Source organism: Mytilus edulis, chromosome 10, assembly GCF_963676685.1.
Source record: "Mytilus edulis chromosome 10, xbMytEdul2.2, whole genome shotgun sequence".
Lineage (NCBI taxonomy): Eukaryota > Metazoa > Mollusca > Bivalvia > Mytilida > Mytilidae > Mytilus > Mytilus edulis.
Window position 1 is genome coordinate 50,462,998 of NC_092353.1, and position 20,475 is coordinate 50,483,472.

The 20,475-nt window shown below is 34.9% G+C and overlaps 1 protein-coding gene across 1 annotated transcript in view; it reads right to left on the bottom strand.

The window, feature by feature from the left end:
- LOC139492809 (mucin-2-like) overlaps positions 1–20,475 on the bottom strand; it is a 28,254-nt gene extending 7,779 nt beyond the window's left edge. The window contains exons 1-5 of the mRNA XM_071280963.1: positions 20,318–20,475; positions 20,024–20,109; positions 12,719–17,962; positions 11,738–11,853; positions 829–887 (exon numbers count right to left, since the gene is read on the bottom strand). Coding sequence (XP_071137064.1) covers positions 829–887; positions 11,738–11,853; positions 12,719–17,962; positions 20,024–20,105 — 5,501 coding nt within the window. The 5' untranslated portion in view covers positions 20,106–20,109; positions 20,318–20,475. The remainder of the gene's footprint in view (positions 1–828; positions 888–11,737; positions 11,854–12,718; positions 17,963–20,023; positions 20,110–20,317) is intronic.

Genomic DNA, 20,475 nt, shown 5'->3' on the forward strand with positions numbered 1-20,475 from the left:
ATGCCACTGCTGGTGGACGTTTCATCCCCGAGGGTATCACCAGCCCAGTAGTCAACATTTCGGTGTTGACATGAATATCAATCATGTGGTCATTTTTATAAATTTCCTGTTTACAAAACGTTGAATTTTTCGAAAAACTAAGGTTTGTCTTATTCCAGGCATCGATTACCTTAGCCATATTTGGTACAACTTTTTGGAATTTTGGATCCTCAATGCTCTTCAACTTTGTACTTTTTGGCTTTATAATTATTTCGATTTGAACTATTTACCAATTGTTTCCTTTTGACGATTAAGACATTTTGACTCATTCTCTTTTGAATCAACTTTCGAGATTTAAACATCCGCAAATTACTGACGCCTTTATTTTGTTAATTTGTTCTCCTCGAAATAATCGGTTGTTTTATAGTCGGTCTTCTACTTTGTATATGGCCTTCTAACTGATTTGATACAAGCACCACCCGTGACTTATTTTAGAGATAAAATTATCGTTTGGTGTACTAAATTATAAGCCTGATATCTTTGGGTATATGTTTAAACATGCACTACTTAACTAAAAGCCTATAAAATTAACTTTGAATACTTCAAATCCATTCAGGAATGAAATCCTTAACTTAAAGCCTATAAAATTAACTCTGAATACTTCAAATCACTTCAGGAATGAAATATATATTTTTTTATCAACCCTGTGGACAAAGAAAACAATTAACGAAAGAAATCAGCACAGAAGTCTAATCTAGTTTCGATCTTCTATTTATCTTCATATACAAAAGACTAGTCATTTTTACACAGGCATCAAAAAATAGAGTACAAATATTAACTGATACTTACATTAACCTTACAATTGATAATGAAACAAATCCTGGCATAGGCTTGTACATCACCAGCAACTGAAAATATGCAAATGGTATTAGGATCTACTTAAATTCATAGCAACTGTTTTTAAAAACATCTTACTCGAAACTTTAAATTTTTTTTTGGTGTCAAGTTGAATGAAGTAACTGAATTTGCACAATAGTTTACTTTTACAGCAAGCCTGATCAACTTTCAATGAAGTTCTAAAGAGTCTGATTCTCACTAAATATACGATCAATGTCAAAAATGGTCACTGTCGGAAAACAATGTAATGTTCTTAGATTTAGAAGCTATACCTTTACGACATTGCTTGAAAATGTTTCACTAATTTTCGAACCATTCAAACTAAAGAATTGATTCTTGCTATTTTGCCTTCAGTGGAATAGAATGCAATGCGAATAAAAAATTGTTAAATTTCACCAAATATTAGTAGCAACTGGTATTTTACACGACTTTACAGATTTGTTTCTTCATTTTTTGTCTAATACATCATTTAATGGAACAAAAATGACAAAAATTTAATTGAACTATGTGTTTGTAGCTTAACTTAAGAATGGTAGCAAGTGGACCTTCCCATGACATTTTTTAATGATTTTTTTTAAATGGTTTTTTTCATGATGATTGCATGCGATAACTGTGTTTAAACAACTCGAAGAGTGGATTATAACTGTATCTTTGAGGTTTTATATTTTTTTATCACTGAACTAAGTTTTAAATTTATTTGAAAAGGATAATTATTTGCTGATAATAAATAAACTCATCATAGATACCAGGACTAAATTTAGTATATACGCCAGACGCGTGTTTCGTCTACAAAAGACTCATCAGTGACGCTCGAATACAAAAAAGTTAAAAAGGCCAAATAAAGTACGAAGTTGAAGAGCATTGAGAACAAAAATTCCTAAAAGTTTTGCCAAATACAGTTAAGGTGATCTATGCCTGAGGTAGAAAAGCCTTAGTATTTCAAAAAATTCAAAAATTTGTTAACAGTAAATTTATAAATATAACCATATCAATGACAATTCATGTCAGCACAAAAAGTGCTGACTACTGGGCTTGTGATACCCTCGGGGAAATAAATCTCCACCAGCAGTGGCATCGACCCAGTGGTTGTAAATAATGGATTAGCAAAACAATTGTGTAAAAAACAAGCACTATCATCACTATATTGACAGTAAAAAAGAACATCATTATGCTAAAAGTTGCCCTAAGTGTTAAGCGAAAACTGATTAGTATTTGTTTCTCCTAATTGATCGATGAGATTTGAACATCGATAAACTACTCTTGCCTAAATTTTATGATTATTGTAGTTTCAATATTGCGTATATTTACACCCACACTAGTCTTCCTGAATTTTATATCCGATTAACATGTTAAACAATCATAATACTGCGGCTTTCTCCACTTATGAAAACTGACCGCAACTATAGCAATTATTGTTTATCAGATAATTGAATTTAATGAGGCTACTGGCGTATGTTGTTTTTGGATTTGTACAGGTGTTTGTATTGTAAATCAAAAGTGTCCGTTTACACTGTCTTACATTTTGGGAACGCCTCTTGTTAAGAATGATTACTATCACGTGCATTTTGTTCTTAAGAGTGTAAAGCACGTTATAACTTTCTCACATAGCATCTGTTTAGCTTTATACAAACGTTTTGTTATAACAAAAAATAATTTTGACTTAGTCTATATTCTTAGTTTTTGTGCAATTTCCACCTGTGTAGTTATTTCCGGAGTATCATCGCACACAAACATTTTGTTGACTTAAGAGTTTTTATAACGAAGAAACATTAGCTGTATATAAAAACGTGACGTTCTTTGTCTTAATTACGAACTATCCTAGCTGTTTGTTTGCTGCCAGTTTCCAGATTTAGTGCCATCCTAGTTTTTCATTTGCTGACCAGTTTACTTATATACCATGCCAAGAGGAAATTCAAAGAAAGGGACTCCAGCTAGAGGGCAGGGGGTCAAACGACGAAGAATGGCTGACCCTAAGGAGAAGGAACAACCTATAGCTAGTGTAGTTAATCCAAGATCATCTGGTGAGTCGGTTATAGATTTTAGTAGTGACCCAGGGCCCTCCCAAACGTCAACTGGGACAGAATCCAACATATTTAACGAAAACATTCAGTTTTCACAAAGCCTTCCCTGTCTTGAGGAAAGTTTGTTTGACCAAATCGGGTGTTATGTACCCATGAAACTAAAAGATAGAATTTGGAAACATGAATTTATCGACCTAAATTTGATGATTAAATCTCCTAGAGAACTGGCAAATTTTCCTGACCATGAAGGTGATTTAGTTGTAAAAGGGGGTCACATGCGGATTGAATCTTTACCATGTCGCGCTATACCAAATATACACACATGGACAAGCGCTTTCATGATTTATATGAGTATTTTGCTAGAGAAACAGAGTTCTTTGGCTCAAGAATTGCTAAAGTACATGAGAGATATTCGTTTTACAGCAAATAAATCACACGGTTGGGGAACATACGATGAGCAATTCAGACTCCGCAAAGCACAAAGACCTCAGTCATCTTGGGCTGTCATAAACCAAGACTTATGGTCATTTTATATAACAACAGCTATGAGAGATCAAGGTCAAAGTAATGAAAGTAAAGTAGGTTTCAGTTCTCAAAGTGAGCCTCTTCATTCCTTTCGTCAGTCATCAGGCCAACAAAATGTTCAGCAACCTAGAACATGCAATGCATACAACACAAAAGGGAAGCGGTGTAATTTTAACCCCTGTAGATTCAAACATGGATGCTCAGCATGCGGAGGCCAACACTATTTTTGTAAGAGACATTAAAATGGCAAAACAGAGAGACACATTTTCACTTGGTTTTTCCCCAGTTAAGGTTGAAAATTTAGAAATATATTAACATGATTACCCCCTTTTAGAACATGCCTCGTATTTATTGTCCGGTTTCAAATTTGGTTTTTCTTTACATTACTCAGGACCTCGTTTACCTACAGATTCCAAAAATTTAAAAAGTGCTATTGAGAGACCAGATATACTTCTTCAAAAAATTAAGAAAGAAATAGATGCAGGGCGTGTTGCTGGTCCCTTTAAGTTTAGGCCTATTCCTATTTACGAATCTCGCCATTGGGATTAGTTCCAAAGGGAAAGGACGGTCAGTTTAGAGTTATTCACCACTTATCTTATCCCGAAAATTCATCCGTCAACGATTTTATTGATCCAAAGAAATGTTCAGTTGTCTACTCAAATATTGATGACGCTGTCGATGTTATAAAATTATACGGAAATAAGACATTAGCCAGCAAGTCCGATGTCCGCTCAGCATTTAGATTACTCCCTATCTCGCCGATTGATTTTGATCTTCTTGGTTTCAAAATTAATCAAGAATTTTATTTTGATAAATCCCTTCCTTTTGGAGCCTCAATTAGCTGTGCTTTATTTAACAAGTTTGCGTCATTTCTACACTGAGCGGTTTCTGTAAGACAATCTGAGGGCGCCATTGTACACTATCTTGACGACTCTCTATTTTTGGGAAGGGGCAGAACTTGTCAATGTGCTGACCTGCTTCATACTTTAAAGGTTATTTGCAATGATCTCGGAATTCCTTTAGCGGATGAGAAAACAATCTCTCCCACGACTCGGCTTACATTCTTGGGTGTAGAAATTGACACTTCCGACATGAATCTCCGCTTACCTTCAGATAAGCTTGATGAATTGCTTCAAAAAATTTCTTTTGTTTTAAAATGCAAGAAGGTCACGCTAAGAGAAATGCAATCCCTTTTGGGTTCATTAAACTTTGCATGTCGTGTTGTCGTGCCGGGGAGAGCTTTTTGTAGAAGATTGATTGATTCAACGATTGGTTTGAATAAACCACATTACAGAATAAGAATAACTTCGAACATAAAAGCTGATCTTTTGATGTGGAAATCATTTTTGAAAAATTTTAACGGTCTTACTCTTATGCCAGATAGACTATGGACCTCTAACGAGGCGCTCGAATTGCCGGGCGGTCCACACTTGGTTTCGGCATATATTTTAAGGGTAGATGGGCTCACGGGTTATGGCCGAGAACGTGGCATAAGCGCGGTTTATTGTCTAACATTACATTTTTAGAACTATTTCCAGTCATGGTAGCGATCATTCTGTGGGGGTCTGAACTTAGAAATAAAAAGGTGTTGTTTCATATTGACAACGAAGGAGCAGTGCACATTATTAATAAGAAATCATCAAAATCATCAGATGTCATGGTTTTAGTTAGACGTTTAGTTCTAGAAACTTTACATCATAACATATTAATTAAAGCAGATCACGTCCCAAGTAAGGTCAATACTATAGCTGATGCTATTTCTCGTTGCCAGTGGTCCCGTTTCCGGAACCTAGCACCAAATGCATCTCTGACACCAACTCAAATTCCGAACCAAGTATGGATTCTATAACAGAGGAATCAGCTAGACTTTTTTCCGATTCGTTAGCCGGAAATACATGGAAAAGCTATTCAAGAGCGAGATCTGTTCTTGATTCATTCCAACTTCTATATACACTGGATAAAGTATGGCCAGTTCCTGTTGAACAGTTAGTACAATTCATCGCTTATTTATCATTGAAGCATTTTTCTCCAGCTACAGTTCGATTATATATAAGTGGCATTTCTTTTTCTCACAAGGAACGTAATTTAGAGGATACTACTAAGAATTTTGTGGTATCAAAAATGCTGGAAGGTTTACACAGAAATCATCCACAGAGAGACAATAGGGCCCCGGTTACATTACCATTATTACGACAGATTACAGACGCTCTCCCTAGTATTTGTTCATCTACTTATGAATCTTTATTATTTAAATCTTCATTTATTTTGGCATTTTTCGCTATGTTACGTGTAAGTGAATTTACGACAAAAAATAAATCTGATTCTAGTACCGAGGCACTGCAATTGTCGGGTGTGGTCGTGTCAGATTGTCAATTAAAAATTAACATTAAGAAAAGTAAAACGGATCAGAGAGGTTATTCAACGTTCATTGTGATAAATAAATACAGAGATAACGCGAACATTTGCCCTGTGTTAACCTTGAAGAAATATTTAGCTGCACGTCCTGCGGTTTCAGGCTGTTATCATTTATTTATGCATTTTGACGGATCACCGCTTACCCGTTAACAACTGTCAGCTATGCTAAGAAAGTCAGTTAATTTTTGTAACATTCCAAACCCTAACCTTTTGAAATCTCATTCATTTAGAATTGGAGCCGCCACAGAGGCGAGCAAACGTGGTATTAATGACGAAACTATTAAAAAATGGGGAAGGTGGTCGTCAGGTGCATTTGAGCGTTACATCAGGATTCCGTGGTGAAAATAATTTCAAATTTTTTCAATTTCTTTATATGTACATATAGAACAGAAGTATACAACATTATAACAAACTCCTTAAATAGTTTTCGGTTTGTAGTCAACTATCTGGATAATGGGATCTTCTATTCCCCATTGGGCTGGCATAACAGCTGCTAGCCGATCTGGTAGGAAAAACCTTAGTTTGGATAGGCTTGGAGTACAAGTTAAATGGATAACTAAATCAGGAATGAAATGGAAAGATCTGGATTCATCTTTTGAAAGTGAAATCAAAAAGTGGCCAGCCCCTAATTATATTTTTATACATCTAGGTGCAAATGATTTAGTTTTTATGAAATCAAAAGAGCTAATAGAGAACATCAAATGTTTAATTTTGAGAATAAAGGTTTTTGCACCTGACATCAGAATAATTTGGTCAGACATTTTACCAAGGCCCTATTGGCATGGAACATTAAGGCCAAAGTTAGTGGAAATAGCTAGAAAAAGAGTCAATTGTGCCGTAAGATCATTTATAAAGACCGAAGGCCAATATATTTCGAGGTATCCAGCTATCAAAGCCTCTGAGCACAATTTATTAAGACATGACGGCTGCCACCTGTCACAAGTCGGTATTGGCATTTTCCTAAATAACATTCAGGCTGCCATTGAAACTTTCGTACTCGGTGTTGCTAAGGTTTTCCCACCAGATAAATGAGCGCAGAGAATGTTTGGCGGTGAATGGGGATTTACAAGACCCCCATTCATTTGGCGGTTCAGGGAGACAATAAACGGACTTGGAACTGTCCCCCTCTGGCACATATCTCTACCCTACCGGCTCTTTAGTGGAGGGTATCAAATAATTTCCTAGGGTTCACTCTTGTCATCAAGAGGAATCCCCTCCACTTCTGGTATCAGAAGGGAGGTGTCATCTCCGCAGTACACGTAATTCAGGTTGTTTGCATTTAAAAAATCGGAGAGACTGTTGTTTTCAGAGGTCTGTGTAAACAGAGGGGGGTTCTCCGTCCAGTCCACTCTTGCACGTAGGAGGGATGTTTTGACACTTATGTTATCATAGGGTCACCGATATGCTCTTTTCAATCCTTTGGCTATCGGTTTGTTTGTCTCCCTGGAACTGGTTAAACATTTTATCTGCGGCGTATCAAATATCCACACATACATATTTTGTACATATACTTGTTGTATTATTAGTAATAAATATTCTATATTCTTTCTACAATTTGTATTGTCTGTTTTTCAGCGCCAGTAGTCCGTTTATTAATGTAGTCAAATTTATTGAAAGTAACGTTTGACACAAAAAAAAATCAATCAAACAATGTTAAACAAGTATATACTATGACCCAAGAAAAAAAAGGTGTAGATAAATCGTATCCCAAAACAAGATGATTCATAACTTGTCATTAATAAAAAGCACGATTATCAAGACCTAAACTGTTCTGAGCATGGGAAATCTAAGATAATAGTTTAATATGTGTTCGTTTTTAGGATGTTAAATTGACAGATCATCCTGTTTCAAAATGTGTCCGCTCATCGTTTTGTCGTCATTATGTAATACAACACTAAACACTACTATTGTTATAGATATTTTAAAAAGATCAACGTAAATGTTAAATGCTACACACTTACATCTTAAAAGAGTGTGTACACCATAAAGGAAAACGGAACTGAAGATACACGAAGGCACAACGCACTCAAACATAAAGGATTTTTAACCTCACTAGAGATGACAATAACAAGGAACTGCAAGTTGTTTTAATTCATATGTGTACCTTGGTGTATTATTACATTACAACGGAAAGTTTTTACATACTCAAAAACGTCTAGCACAACAAAGATCTAGAGCCATGTCATCTTTAATGAACTCTCTCAAACATATCTTTATCACTCCAGAAGAACAGATGTTTCTTTTCGACAGTATGGTCGGACCGTCTTAGGCTATGCATCAGAGATATGGGGTTTCCGTCGTACTAAAGATATTGAACTAATTCATAATCGTTTTTGTAGATTTGTGTTAAAATTGGGTCGAAATGTACCAACATGTTTTTTATATGGCGAACTTGGCCATTTACCTCTTTTTATTGTTAGAAAACAAAAAATATTGAAATATTGGTTACATATTATTACAAATAAACCCAAAGTTGTACAAGATGTGTATAAACTCTTGTATGACGATGCTATCAATGGTTATGTAAACTGGGCCTCAAATATACGAGATATATTATATGATCTTGGGTTAAACTATGTATGGCTAAATAAAGGTGCTACCACAATATGTATAAATACTATTGAAACTGGTATTAAAGATCAATACTTGCAGAATTATTGGTCGCTATTCAGGAATGTAGTAAACTGTCATTTTATTGTAGATTTAAATTAACTTTTTATATTGAAAAATATCTTTCTTATAGCAATAATGTTAGTCTGTTAACAAAATTACGTAGTGGAACATTAAAAGTAAATATTGAAGTAGGTCGTTATAATAATATTCCTAAAGAACTATTAAAAACAAACTTCTAGTAAGTCTCTTACGTTTAAATTATGTAATTATGTAAAAGCTGCGTGGAACATTCATTCAAATCATAGATATAATACACATGTTCAAATATGGTCTCATAACTTTATATGTCATGTCATTGTATTATACTATTGTTCTCTGCTGTCTATTCATGTTTTATATTATGTAATATATGTTGTTAATTTTGCCATAGCACGTCTATGCTTCTGCAATAAAGATTCATTCATTCATTCATTCAATATAATATATTAGACATGTTAGAGGGATGAAGGAATGATATAAAAACAATTCAAGAAGATATGGATAAAGCTGCATTCATAGAGTTATGGCGGTTATCTCATTCTATAAGAAAGTTATTTAGAAACCACAATTACACAATTTTGGTACAGTTGTTGTTAAATTGTGCAATTTGAAATATACATGCATACTGTATTTAATACTTTTAATTCTTTCACAGTAAAAATGCATCGATACAATGTTTCTTAAACTGTTAATCTTGTGGCATGGTATTATATCTAAACACAATAATTTGAATTGAGAAAATAATTTCATTCCATGTTTTTCAATCGTCTTGATGAACGTGTTCCTTAGATAAGATCTGTTTTGTTTTTTAAAAGTGTATTTTCGGAACTACTCAACTAACTGTTGTTACGACAACCTTTCATTGAAATTTATAGTATACATGCAAAGGATTATATGCATATAATTCTTATATGATTTGCATATCTATAAATACTTGAATTGGATTGGTCAATTCGAACTTTTCTCTAGGTTTACACTTCGAAAAACCATGTTTCAGAAACTACTTTCGTAATCTATTCATGCGCGATACCGTTCTTGCAAGGATACTGGGATTTTCAGCAAATTGAGATTAAAAAAACCAATGCATAACAGTTGTTTATATTCTAATGCATATATAATAAAAAATAAATAAAATAAATGCACTAAAGCTTCGAAAATGTATAAAAATAAAATTTAAATAAAATTCCGCGAAATTTCATGAAGAATTTGGCGAATTTACGTCATGGCAAAACACGACGTCATACGAATGAAAAATTTCAAGGGACATATTATTTCGTTACGTGTACGGTTCAATTTCGGATAATATCTCATTAAAATGAAGTTTTGGAGGTAGGTGGTTTTTTTAAATATTAGATTCCGTTGCATTTATCGAACATTATGGATTTTTGAAAGTCAATATGGCGGCCAACTCCTTAGTTACGACCTGTCAGTTGTGCATGTGTTGGTGATCATAGACGCCTTTACACAAAAACTGTTAATGAGAATCGAGAATATTTTGCTTCAGAATCATAAGAATTAAACACATTTTGTCTAGAGGTTATTGATGTGTAAACCGGGGCGATTAACTCACAAACTGAATAAAAGTCAGAAGGACTTTTATGTTAAGTTTGTGAGTAAGAGCCAAACAGTGAAACAATATATAATCAACAAGCAGTGGAACAATATACATTTATTTCCCGTATCTGAGGGAGATATGAACATTTGTTCACCCAAGAATATTCATATTTTACAAGGGTGAGCAAATCTTCATATCTTACGAGGCCAAGGGAAATGCATGTTGTATTCCACTGCCTAAGCTTTGAATACTACTAGTATCTAAACTTCAGATATTAGTTTGCATACCAGCATTTTTTCTTGTCCGCTTTTTTTTTTATTACTTAACACGATATACATATTGATAAACTGTACAGATAAACATTTATTATTCAATTAGTCTTTTTGTTCTAACATCTGAAATAAATTTGAACACGAAAATGATATTTGCCTGAGCTATTTAGTAAATAAGAAGTTCAAGACGGTATGTACATTAACCGCGCGTAATGTCTCCCTTAAGAAATATGATTTTTATTTCGGTTAACAGATGTTCATATCTCCCTCAGGCACGGGAAATAAATGTATTATCTCCTATCGGGTAATAAACATGATAAAGGGATTTTCTTTTGTAGCAAAAAAAAAAAAAAAACAAAAAAAAAACAAATGAACTAACTTATTTTTAGATTTTTTGTTTGGTACATGGTTTAAATTTATTATACTTTCGGTTTATCGTTATTTAGAACTTGTCATGTTGAATCGGATTAAACACAAGATACATATTTATTAAAGGTACCAGGATTATAATTTAATACGCCAGACGCGCGTTGTGTCTACATAAACATGATAAAACTCATCAGTGACGCTCAGATCAAAATAGTTGTAATCCATTCTTTATAATAATTTATTTTTCAATCTTTCAGATTTAGCTTTTGGACATATTTTAAAACGTTTCTGTGATATGAATAGTTAAACATAATATTGTAAAAAAATCATTGAAAAGATGGCGTATTGATCCAATGAATACTTTGTAATTTAAACGACATATGTGTATACCAAGTGTACTTTGAAACAGTCGCTATAACACAGAAAATACTTCCTTATTCACAAAAGATTGACGAAATTTGATACTCAAGTTTAAAAAACAGTAAATCAGCAGTGTCAAAGATTTTTATATCTTTTTGTATACAAATTTGGGCATATTGAAACGTTAAAAGAAATTTTAAAATAACCGATTTATCTATCAACTTAACCATACTCTATGAATTATAATGTTAACCTCTTAAGATTGATGTGAATGTATCTCAACATTATCGAAAACCTTCCAGTTATCTTGCTTTTAAACATCTAAGCAAATGACTGTGTCTTACTTGTTTCAATAAATGTTTATTTATTGGACCGGTAACAAATACAGACACTCTATTGCCAGAGATCGGTACAGCATATACTTAGATCGGCATAATCTTTTCTACCTACAAATCTTCTTCGTTCCCGGTTGGAGATAAAGCTATATGTTTCCGATTGAGATTCATCGAATCAACAATATGTTGACAACCATATATAAAAATGTCTAGCTATTTGAATCCCATTATTTGCAGGAATAATTGCACTCATACACATCAATTTGAAAAAAGCTTGATTTCTATTTACTAATAGAAAGCAGATTTTAACAGTAAACTCCCTTAGGTGTTCTGTATCTTCTTAATTTAGAATCTTACCTCTTCACTTATGTGTTTACTGATAGTCTGGTACGCTTCAGTATGGGGATAGTAGTAATCGTTTGTCCAATTGATACACAAAGATATCGTCAATTTAATGGTAAAATATGCTGAACCTGAAAAAAAACCCATAGTACTTTAAGATTATGGAAACAGTTGCACTTATACTAGTATATCATTCAATCTGCTTAAATATCGAGACACTTCTGGAACCTGAATACTGCTGGGTGTCTCAACAATTATGAAAGAGGGTAAAATCTATTGATAAGTCCTGATTAAAACATACTTAATAGTATTTTCATCTAAGCGATTAATTTCTTTGTGTGTGTGATTGCTTAGGTGGGTGTGACTACTTTTCATTAGCCAAAGGAGTTATCTTGGTACAGTAATTACTGTCTTTGCCGGTTGTCTTAAGTTATAATTCAATCATTTGAAATCATATTGTTTTTAAAAATCTTAATATATTTTATGCTGTCATACTATTTACTGGTTTGCCTATTAACTCCTTTTTTTTTTTTATGTCAAACATAATAATTCAAAATATTATCTTCATTTTGAATAATTAAGTGACATCGCGAAATTTTAAATATAATTCAAAGCAATACTTTTAATATTTTAGGTATTGTAAATTCCTAATCATTCATTAGAATCTAATGAAATGTAGATTTCTTTTGCATAGTCAAACCACCAATTGTAATGTTTAACAATATAACATTATCCTATAATTTGTGAATTAACTTTTGCACTACAATCATTTTTATTAATGCCCAAGGTTCATATGAGAGGAAAAAAACCCACTATTACTTGTAATAATTAATAATTGAATGGGCCTTTATGTTGCCATAATTATCAATTGCTTATAAAAGTTGAAAGGTACTTGATACATAATAATGAAAAGTGACAACATAAAGCTTTCGCTTAGGTTTTCCGTCATTTAAAACCATTTTCATATATACAACAATGCATAACTAAAACGCTTACCGAGAAGTAGTTCCTGATTATCATACTTTGCTACCTTGGCTGCATAAGATAGTGGTGTGGACACAGAAATGTTACACCAACCTCCCACTGTATAACAATAATATTCACATATAAACTTCTCTGATGGCGTTGTTGTTGGTGTTCTTGTCATGTCAGTCGTTGTAATCTCTGGTGTTGTAGTAGCTTCAGTCGTTGTAATCTCTGGTGTAGTAGTAGCTTCAGTTGTTGTGATAACTGGCGCAGTAGTAGCTTCAGTCGTGGTTATCTCTAGTGTAGTAGTAGCTTCAGTTGTTGTAATCTCTGGTGTAGTAGTAGCTTCAGTAGTTGTTATCACTGGTGTAGTAGTAGCTTCAGTCGTGGTTATCTCTGGTGTAGTAGTAGCTTCAGTCATTGTAATCTCTGGTGTAGTAGTAGCTTCAGTCGTGGTTATCTCTAGTGTAGTAGTAGCTTCAGTAGTTGTTATCACTGGTGTAGTAGTAGCTTCAGTCGTGGTTATCTCTGGTGTAGTAGTAGCTTCAGTAGTTGTTATCACTGGTGTAGTAGTAGCTTCAGTAGTTGTTATCTCTGGTGTAGTAGTAGCTTCAGTCGTGGTTATCTCTGGTTTAGTAGTAGCTTCAATCGTGGTTATCTCTGGTGTAGTAGTAGCTTCAGTCGTTGTAATCTCTGGTGTAGTAGTAGCTTCAGTCGTTGTTATCTCTAGTGTAGTAGTAGCTTCAGTAGTTGTTATCACTGGTGTAGTAGTAGCTTCAGTCGTGGTTATCTCTGGTTCAGTAGTAGCTTCAGTCGTGGTTATCTCTGGTGTAGTAGTAGCTTCAGTTGTTGTGATCTCTAGTGTAGTAGTAGCTTCAGTAGTTGTTATCACTGGTGTAGAAGTAGCTTCAGTTGTTGTAATCTCTGGTGAAGTAGTAGCTTCAGTCGTGGTTATCTCTGGTGTAGTAGTAGCTTCAGTTGTTGTGATCTCTAGTGTAGTAGTAGCTTCAGTTGTTGTTATCACTGGTGTAGTAGTAGCTTCAGTCGTGGTTATCTCTGGTGTAGTAGTAGCTTCAGTTGTTGTGATCTCTAGTGTAGTAGTAGCTTCAGTTGTTGTAATCTCTAGTGTAGTAGTAGCTTCTGTTGTTGTAATCTCTGGTGTAGTAGTAGCTTCAGTTGTTGTAATCTCTGGTGTAGTAGTAGCTTCAGTCGTGGTTATCACTGGTGTAGTAGTAGCTTCAGTTGTTGTGATCTCTAGTGTAGTAGTAGCTTTAGTAGTTGTTATCACTGGTGTAGTAGTAGCTTCAGTTGTTGTAATCTCTGGTGTAGTAGTAGCTTCAGTCGTGGTTATCACTGGTGTAGTAGTAGCTTCAGTTGTTGTAATCTCTGGTGTAGTAGTAGCCTCAGTCGTGGTTATCTCTGGTGTAGTAGTAGCTTCAGTTGTTGTGATCTCTAGTGTAGAAGTAGCTTCAGTAGTTGTTATCACTGGTGTAGTAGTAGCTTCAGTAGTTGTTATCTCTGGTGTAGTAGTAGCTTCAATCGTGGTTATCTCTAGTGTAGTAGTAGCTTCAGTCGTAGTTATCTCTGGTGTAGTAGTAGCTTCAGTTGTTGTGATCTCTAGTGTAGTAGTAGCTTCAGTAGTAGCTTCAGTAGTTGTTTTCACTGGTGTAGTAGTAGCTTCAGTTGTTGTAATATCTGGTGTAGTAGTAGCTTCAGTTGTTGTAATCTCTGGTGTAGTAGTAGCTTCAGTTGTTGTAATCTCTGTTGTAGTAGTAGCTTCAGTCGTGGTTATCTCTGGTGTAGTAGTAGCTTCAGTTGTTGTGATCTCTAGTGTAGTAGTAGCTTCAGTAGTTGTTATCACTGGTGTAGTATTAGCTTCAGTTGTTGTAATCTCTGGTGTAGTAGTAGCTTCAGTTGTTGTGATCTCTAGTGTAGTAGTAGCTTCAGTAGTTGTTATCACTGGTGTAGTAGTAGCTTCAGTTGTTGTAATCTCTGGTGTAGTAGTAGCCTCAGTCGTGGTTATCTTTGGTGTGGTAGTAGCTTCAGTTGTTGTGATCTCTAGTGTAGTAGTAGCTTCAGTAGTTGTTATCACTGGTGTAGTAATAGCTTCAGTAGTTCTTATCTCTGGTGTAGTAGTAGCTTCAATCGTGGTTATCTCTAGTGTAGTAGTAGCTTCAGTCGTGGTTATCTCTGTTGTAGTAATAGCTTCAGTCGTGGTTATCTCTGTTGTAGTAGTAGCTTCAGTTGTTGTGATCTCTAGTGTAGTAGTAGCTTCAGTAGTTGTTATCACTGGTGTAGTAGTAGCTTCAGTTGTTGTAATCTCTGGTGTAGTAGTAGATTCAGTTGTTGTAATCTCTGGTGTAGTAGTAGCTTCAGTCGTGGTTATCTCTGGTGTAGTAGTAGCTTCAGTTGTTGTGATCTCTAGTGTAGAAGTAACTTCAGTAGTTGTTATCACTGGTGTAGTAGTAGCTTCAGTTGTTGTAATCTCTGGTGTAGTATTAGCTTCAGTCGTTGTTATCACTGGTGTAGTAATGGCTTCAGTTGTTGTGATCTTTAGTGTAGTAGTAGCTTCAGTTGTTGTGATCTTTAGTGTAGTAGTAGCTTCAGTCGTTGTTATCTCTGGTGTAGTAGTAGCTTCAATCGTAGTTATATCTGGAGTAGTAGTAGCTTCAGTCGTTGTTATCTTCGGAGTAGTAGTAGCTTCAGTAGTTGTTATCACTGGTGTAGTAGTAGCTTCAGTTGTTGTAATCTCTGGTGTAGTATTAGCTTCAGTCGTTGTTATCACTGGTGTAGTAATGGCTTCAGTTGTTGTGATCTTTAGTGTAGTAGTAGCATCAGTAGTTGTTATCACTGGTGTAGTAGTATCTTCAGTTGTTGTAATATCTGGTGTAGTAGTAGCTTCAGTCGTTGTTATCTCCGGTGTCGTAGTAGCTTCAGTTGTTGTAATCTCTGGTGTAGTAGTAGCGTCAGTCGTGGTTATCTCTGGTGTAGTAGTAGCTTCAGTTGTTGTGATCTCTAGTGTAGTAGTAGCTTCAGTAGTTGTTATCACTGGTGTAATAGTAGCTTCAGTTGTTGTAATCTCTGGTGTAGTAGTAGCTTCAGTCGTTGTAATCTCTGGTGTAGTATTAGCTTCAGTTGTTGTGATCTCTATTGTAGTAGTAGCTTCTGTTGTTGTAATCTCTAGTGTAGTAGTAGCTTCAGTTGTTGTTATTTCTGGAGTAGTAGTAGCTTCAGTCGTTGTGATCACTGGTGTAGTAGTAGCTTCAGTTGTTGTGATCTCTAGTGTAGTAGTAGCTTCAGTCGTTGTTATCTCTGGTGTAGTAGTAGCTTCAATCGTTGTTATATCTGGAGTAGTAGTAGCTTCAGTCGTTGTTATCTTCGGAGTAGTAGTAGCTTCAGTCGTAGTTATCTCTGGTGTAGTAGAAGCTTCAGTTGTTGTAATCTCTGGTGTAGTAATAGATTCAGTAGTGGTTATCTCTGGTGTAGTAGTAGCTTCAGTGGTGGTTATCTTCGGAGTAGTTGTAGCTTCAGTTGTTGTGATCTCTAGTGTAGTAGTAGCTTCAGTCGTAGTTATCTCTGGTGTAGTAGTAACTTCAGTCGTTGTTATCACTGGTGTAGTAGTAGCTTCAGTCGTTGTTATCAGTGGTGTAGTAGTAGCTTCAGTTGTTGTTATCACTGGTGTAGTGGTAGCTTCGGTCGTAGCTATCTCTGGTGTAGTAGTAGCTTCAGTCGTTGTAATCTCTGGTGTAGTAGTAGCTTCAGTTGTTGTAATATCTGGTGTAGTAGTAGCTTCAGTCGTTGTTATCTCCGGTGTCGTAGTAGCTTCAGTTGTTGTAATCTCTGGTGTAGTAGTAGCGTCAGTCGTGGTTATCTCTGGTGTAGTAGTAGCTTCAGTTGTTGTGATCTCTAGTGTAGTAGTAGCTTCAGTAGTTGTTATCACTGGTGTAGTAGTAGCTTCAGTTGTTGTAATCTCTGGTGTAGTAGTAGCTTCAGTCGTGGTTATCTCTGATGTAGTAGTAGCTTCAGTTGTTGTGATCTCTAGTTTAGTAGTAGCTTCTGTTGTTGTAATCTCTAGTGTAGTAGTAGCTTCAGTCGTGGTTATTTCTGGAGTAGTAGTAGCTTCAGTCGTTGTGATCACTGGTGTAGTAGTAGCTTCAGTCGTTGTGATCACTGGTGTAGTAGTAGCTTCAGTTGTTGTGATCTCTAGTGTAGTAGTAGCTTCAGTCGTTGTTATCTCTGGTGTAGTAGTAGCTTCAATCGTAGTTATATCTGGAGTAGTAGTAGCTTCAGTCGTTGTTATCTTCGGAGTAGTAGTAGCTTCAGTCGTAGTTATCTCTGGTGTAGTAGAAGCTTCAGTTGTTGTAATCTCTGGTGTAGTAGTAGCTTCAGTAGTGGTTATCTCTGGTGTAGTAGTAGCTTCAGTAGTGGTTATCTTCGGAGTAGTTGTAGCTTCAGTTGTTGTGATCTCTAGTGTAGTAGTAGCTTCAGTCGTAGTTATCTCTGGTGTAGTAGTAGCTTCAGTCGTGGTTATCTTCGGAGTAGTAGTAGCTTCAGTTGTTGTGATCTCTATTGTAGTAGTAGCTTCAGTTGTTGTAATCTCTGGTGTAGTAGTAGCTTCAGTTGTTGTAATCTCTGGTGTAGTAGTAGCTTCAGTCGTGGATATCTCTGGTGTAGTAGTAGCTTCAGTCGTAGTAATCACTGGTGTAGTAGTAGCTTCGGTCGTAGTTATCACTGGTGTAGTAGTAGCTTCGGTCGTTGTAATCTCTGGTGTAGTAGTAGCCTCAGTCGTTGTTATCTCTGGTGTAGTAGTTGCTTCAGTCGTGGTTATCTCTGGTGTAGTAGTAGCTTCGGTCGTTGTTATCTCTGGCGTAGTAGTAGCTTCAGTCGTTGTTATCTCTGGAGTAGTAGTAGATTCAGTCGTTTTGATCACTTGTGTAGTAGTAGCTTCAGTCGTTGTTATCTCTGGCGTAGTAGTAGATTCAGTCGTTGTTATCTCTGGAGTAGTAGTAGCTTCAATCGTTGTGATCACTGGCGTAGTAGTAGCTTCAGTCGTAGTTATCTCTGGAGTAGTAGTACCTTCAGTCGTTGTGACCACTGGTGTAGTAGTAGCTTCGGTCGTTGTTATCTCTGGAGTAGTAGTAGGTTCAGTCGTTGTGATCTCTAGTGTAGTAGTTGCTTCGGTCGTTGTTATCTCTGGTGTAGTTGTAATCTCTGCGGTTGTTGTCATTTCCTGTGTTGTTAGTACATGACAGTAGCTTTCACAAACATCTGCAACTGAAAACCCAAATCAAAGTTTCAATAAGATTTTATAATGACTTCATACATTATGTCGCTGTGTATATATATTATTTTTTAATTCTATATCATATTTTATTAAACATTTTTCTAAAGGGAGTCAAGTAGGAAAGTATGAATTTTGTAATTTCTATATATACTGGGTAAACGCATAAATCCACATCATCTCACATTTGATTAGCATTATTTGAAAAGCTCCGTTTGGTTTCTTATTGGAATACATGCCAAGTTCTATTTTGTAGGTATTGCGGTACTCTTTGTGTCAAAGATAGTATACATATCTGGTTGGATAAAGCCTCTATATCTAGTTAACTAAGAGCAAAGAATAGCTGAATTTCACAGGTAGATGTACATCGGAAAGACTATGGTCATGTGCAATTAGAAGAAATTCCCATGACCAAAATTATATTACAGTTGTTTTTCACTCGTTTTGTTGTTTGATGACGTGTGTGATTTTGTCCGTTTTATCGAAGTCCCCTTTTTTTAATTTCCTTGGAGTTTGGTATTGTTGTTATACTTTGTAGGGTTCGGTTGCTTTCGTTTACTTTGTAAACTTCATTTAGTTTTTTGTCCGAATATTTAGTTTTCTAATACTTTGTGATCAGCAATCATTGACAATAAAACAACTTTGTCTAAAATGCATCTATACTAGGTATGCATAACAATATGGTATTAGATGGAGACCTATCTATGGAACGCCATGACTGTCTTCTGATGTTGATTTTTTAATATGTTCGGTGTTTTATGCATTATGTTCAGTAGTATGTATATTATGTTCAGTAGTATGTATATTATGTTCAGTAGTTTTCATATTATGTTCAGTTGTTTTGACTTATAATAATGAAACTACTGAACATAATAACCAAAGCAACGAACATAATGTCAAAACTACTGAACATAATATGAAAACGACTGAAGATAATATGAAAACTACTGAACACAATATACATACAACTGAACATAATGCATAAAGCACCGAACATATTAAACAATTAACATCAGAAGAAGTCGTGGCGTTCCATACCTATTGTACCAATAGAATAGTTCATGAAGCATTGTCTGTCATCAAGTTGTTCATTTCTTACATATGAAGCAGGATCTGCTTAACCTTCCGGAGCACCTGAGATCACCCCTAGTTTTTAGTTGGGTTCGTGTTTTGCTATTTCTTTAGTTTTCTATGTTGTTTCATGTAATCTATTGAATGTCTGTTTGTCTTCATTCATTTTTAGCCAGGCGTTGTCAGTTTTTGTGAGTTTGTCCCTCTGGTATCTTTCGTCCCACTTTTAGATACGGTACATTGTGACTTACAATCTTGTTACTAGAAACCATCTTGAGAAGGTGAAGCAGTCAGTCACATAACATAGTTCAACAGTAACTGTACAATTCATAGTCTATGTCTAATTAAAAGTCCTGGTCATGATTTTGATATTATGTGACTAACGATTATTATACTTGTTAAATATACATATTTTAAGAATAAATTAAGCAGCCTCCCACACACATACGTCAATCTCACATATATTTGGTTCTTCGTTTACTTCGATGGACTATTTTCAAACAGCAAGTTACCGACAATCATACACAATTTAGAGTATGATGAATTTAAGAAAAATCGTAATGTCTCCCTTTCTCATCTGAATATTGAGGACAAAAGGGAAAACGTTTGCGTCGACAATCAACAAAACCTTATTCCACAAAGTTCATAGAGTCGTAACAAAATTTGTCACAGGCATGTAATAGGTATACCGGAGCTGGTTTTGTTTTATTTATTTGAATATTTGTTTATTATATTTTTATTGAATGAATGTATGAATCTTTAATTGCAAAAGCATAAGCATGCTAAGACAAAATTAACAATACATATTACATAACATAAAACATGAATAGACAGCAGAGAACAACAGTAAAATAAAATGACATCTAAAGTATTTTGAGTATATTAGATCGAATTACATAGAACATAATTACATACTAGTAATTTAACAGTAAATTTAGTAATTTGATTGTGGTTATTATTGTACTGCTCTAAGAATATCTTACCAGTAAAACATTGCGCATTCGATGTAGATATGCCTTTCAAAATAAGCAATGACGAAATGGCCAGTAAATCTGAATAGATCATTGTTCTGAAAGAAATAAGATTTTCATTATCAGCATTTATGTGTTATATCTTGTAAAAAATAATTCCCAAGTGGTGATATTTTGAATGAGAAGGGTTTGAATAAGACATGTGTCGTATCAAAAGGAGGCAATGTCCATACAAGTTTAAAGGCGTGTGTAAAATTTTATAGTTTACATTTTATAGTTGTTTTTATTTTAATTTTTTTATCCTACCTTTTATTTGTGATGACATTATATTATTAATTTCTGATCTCTCCTTTTACGAGATAACTTTTGTCGACCAATTTTTGTTCTTTATAAGAGATTTTGTTTCGCTTTTGCATAATATATATGTACCAGGAATAAAGACTTGCAATATGCACATTTTTCTA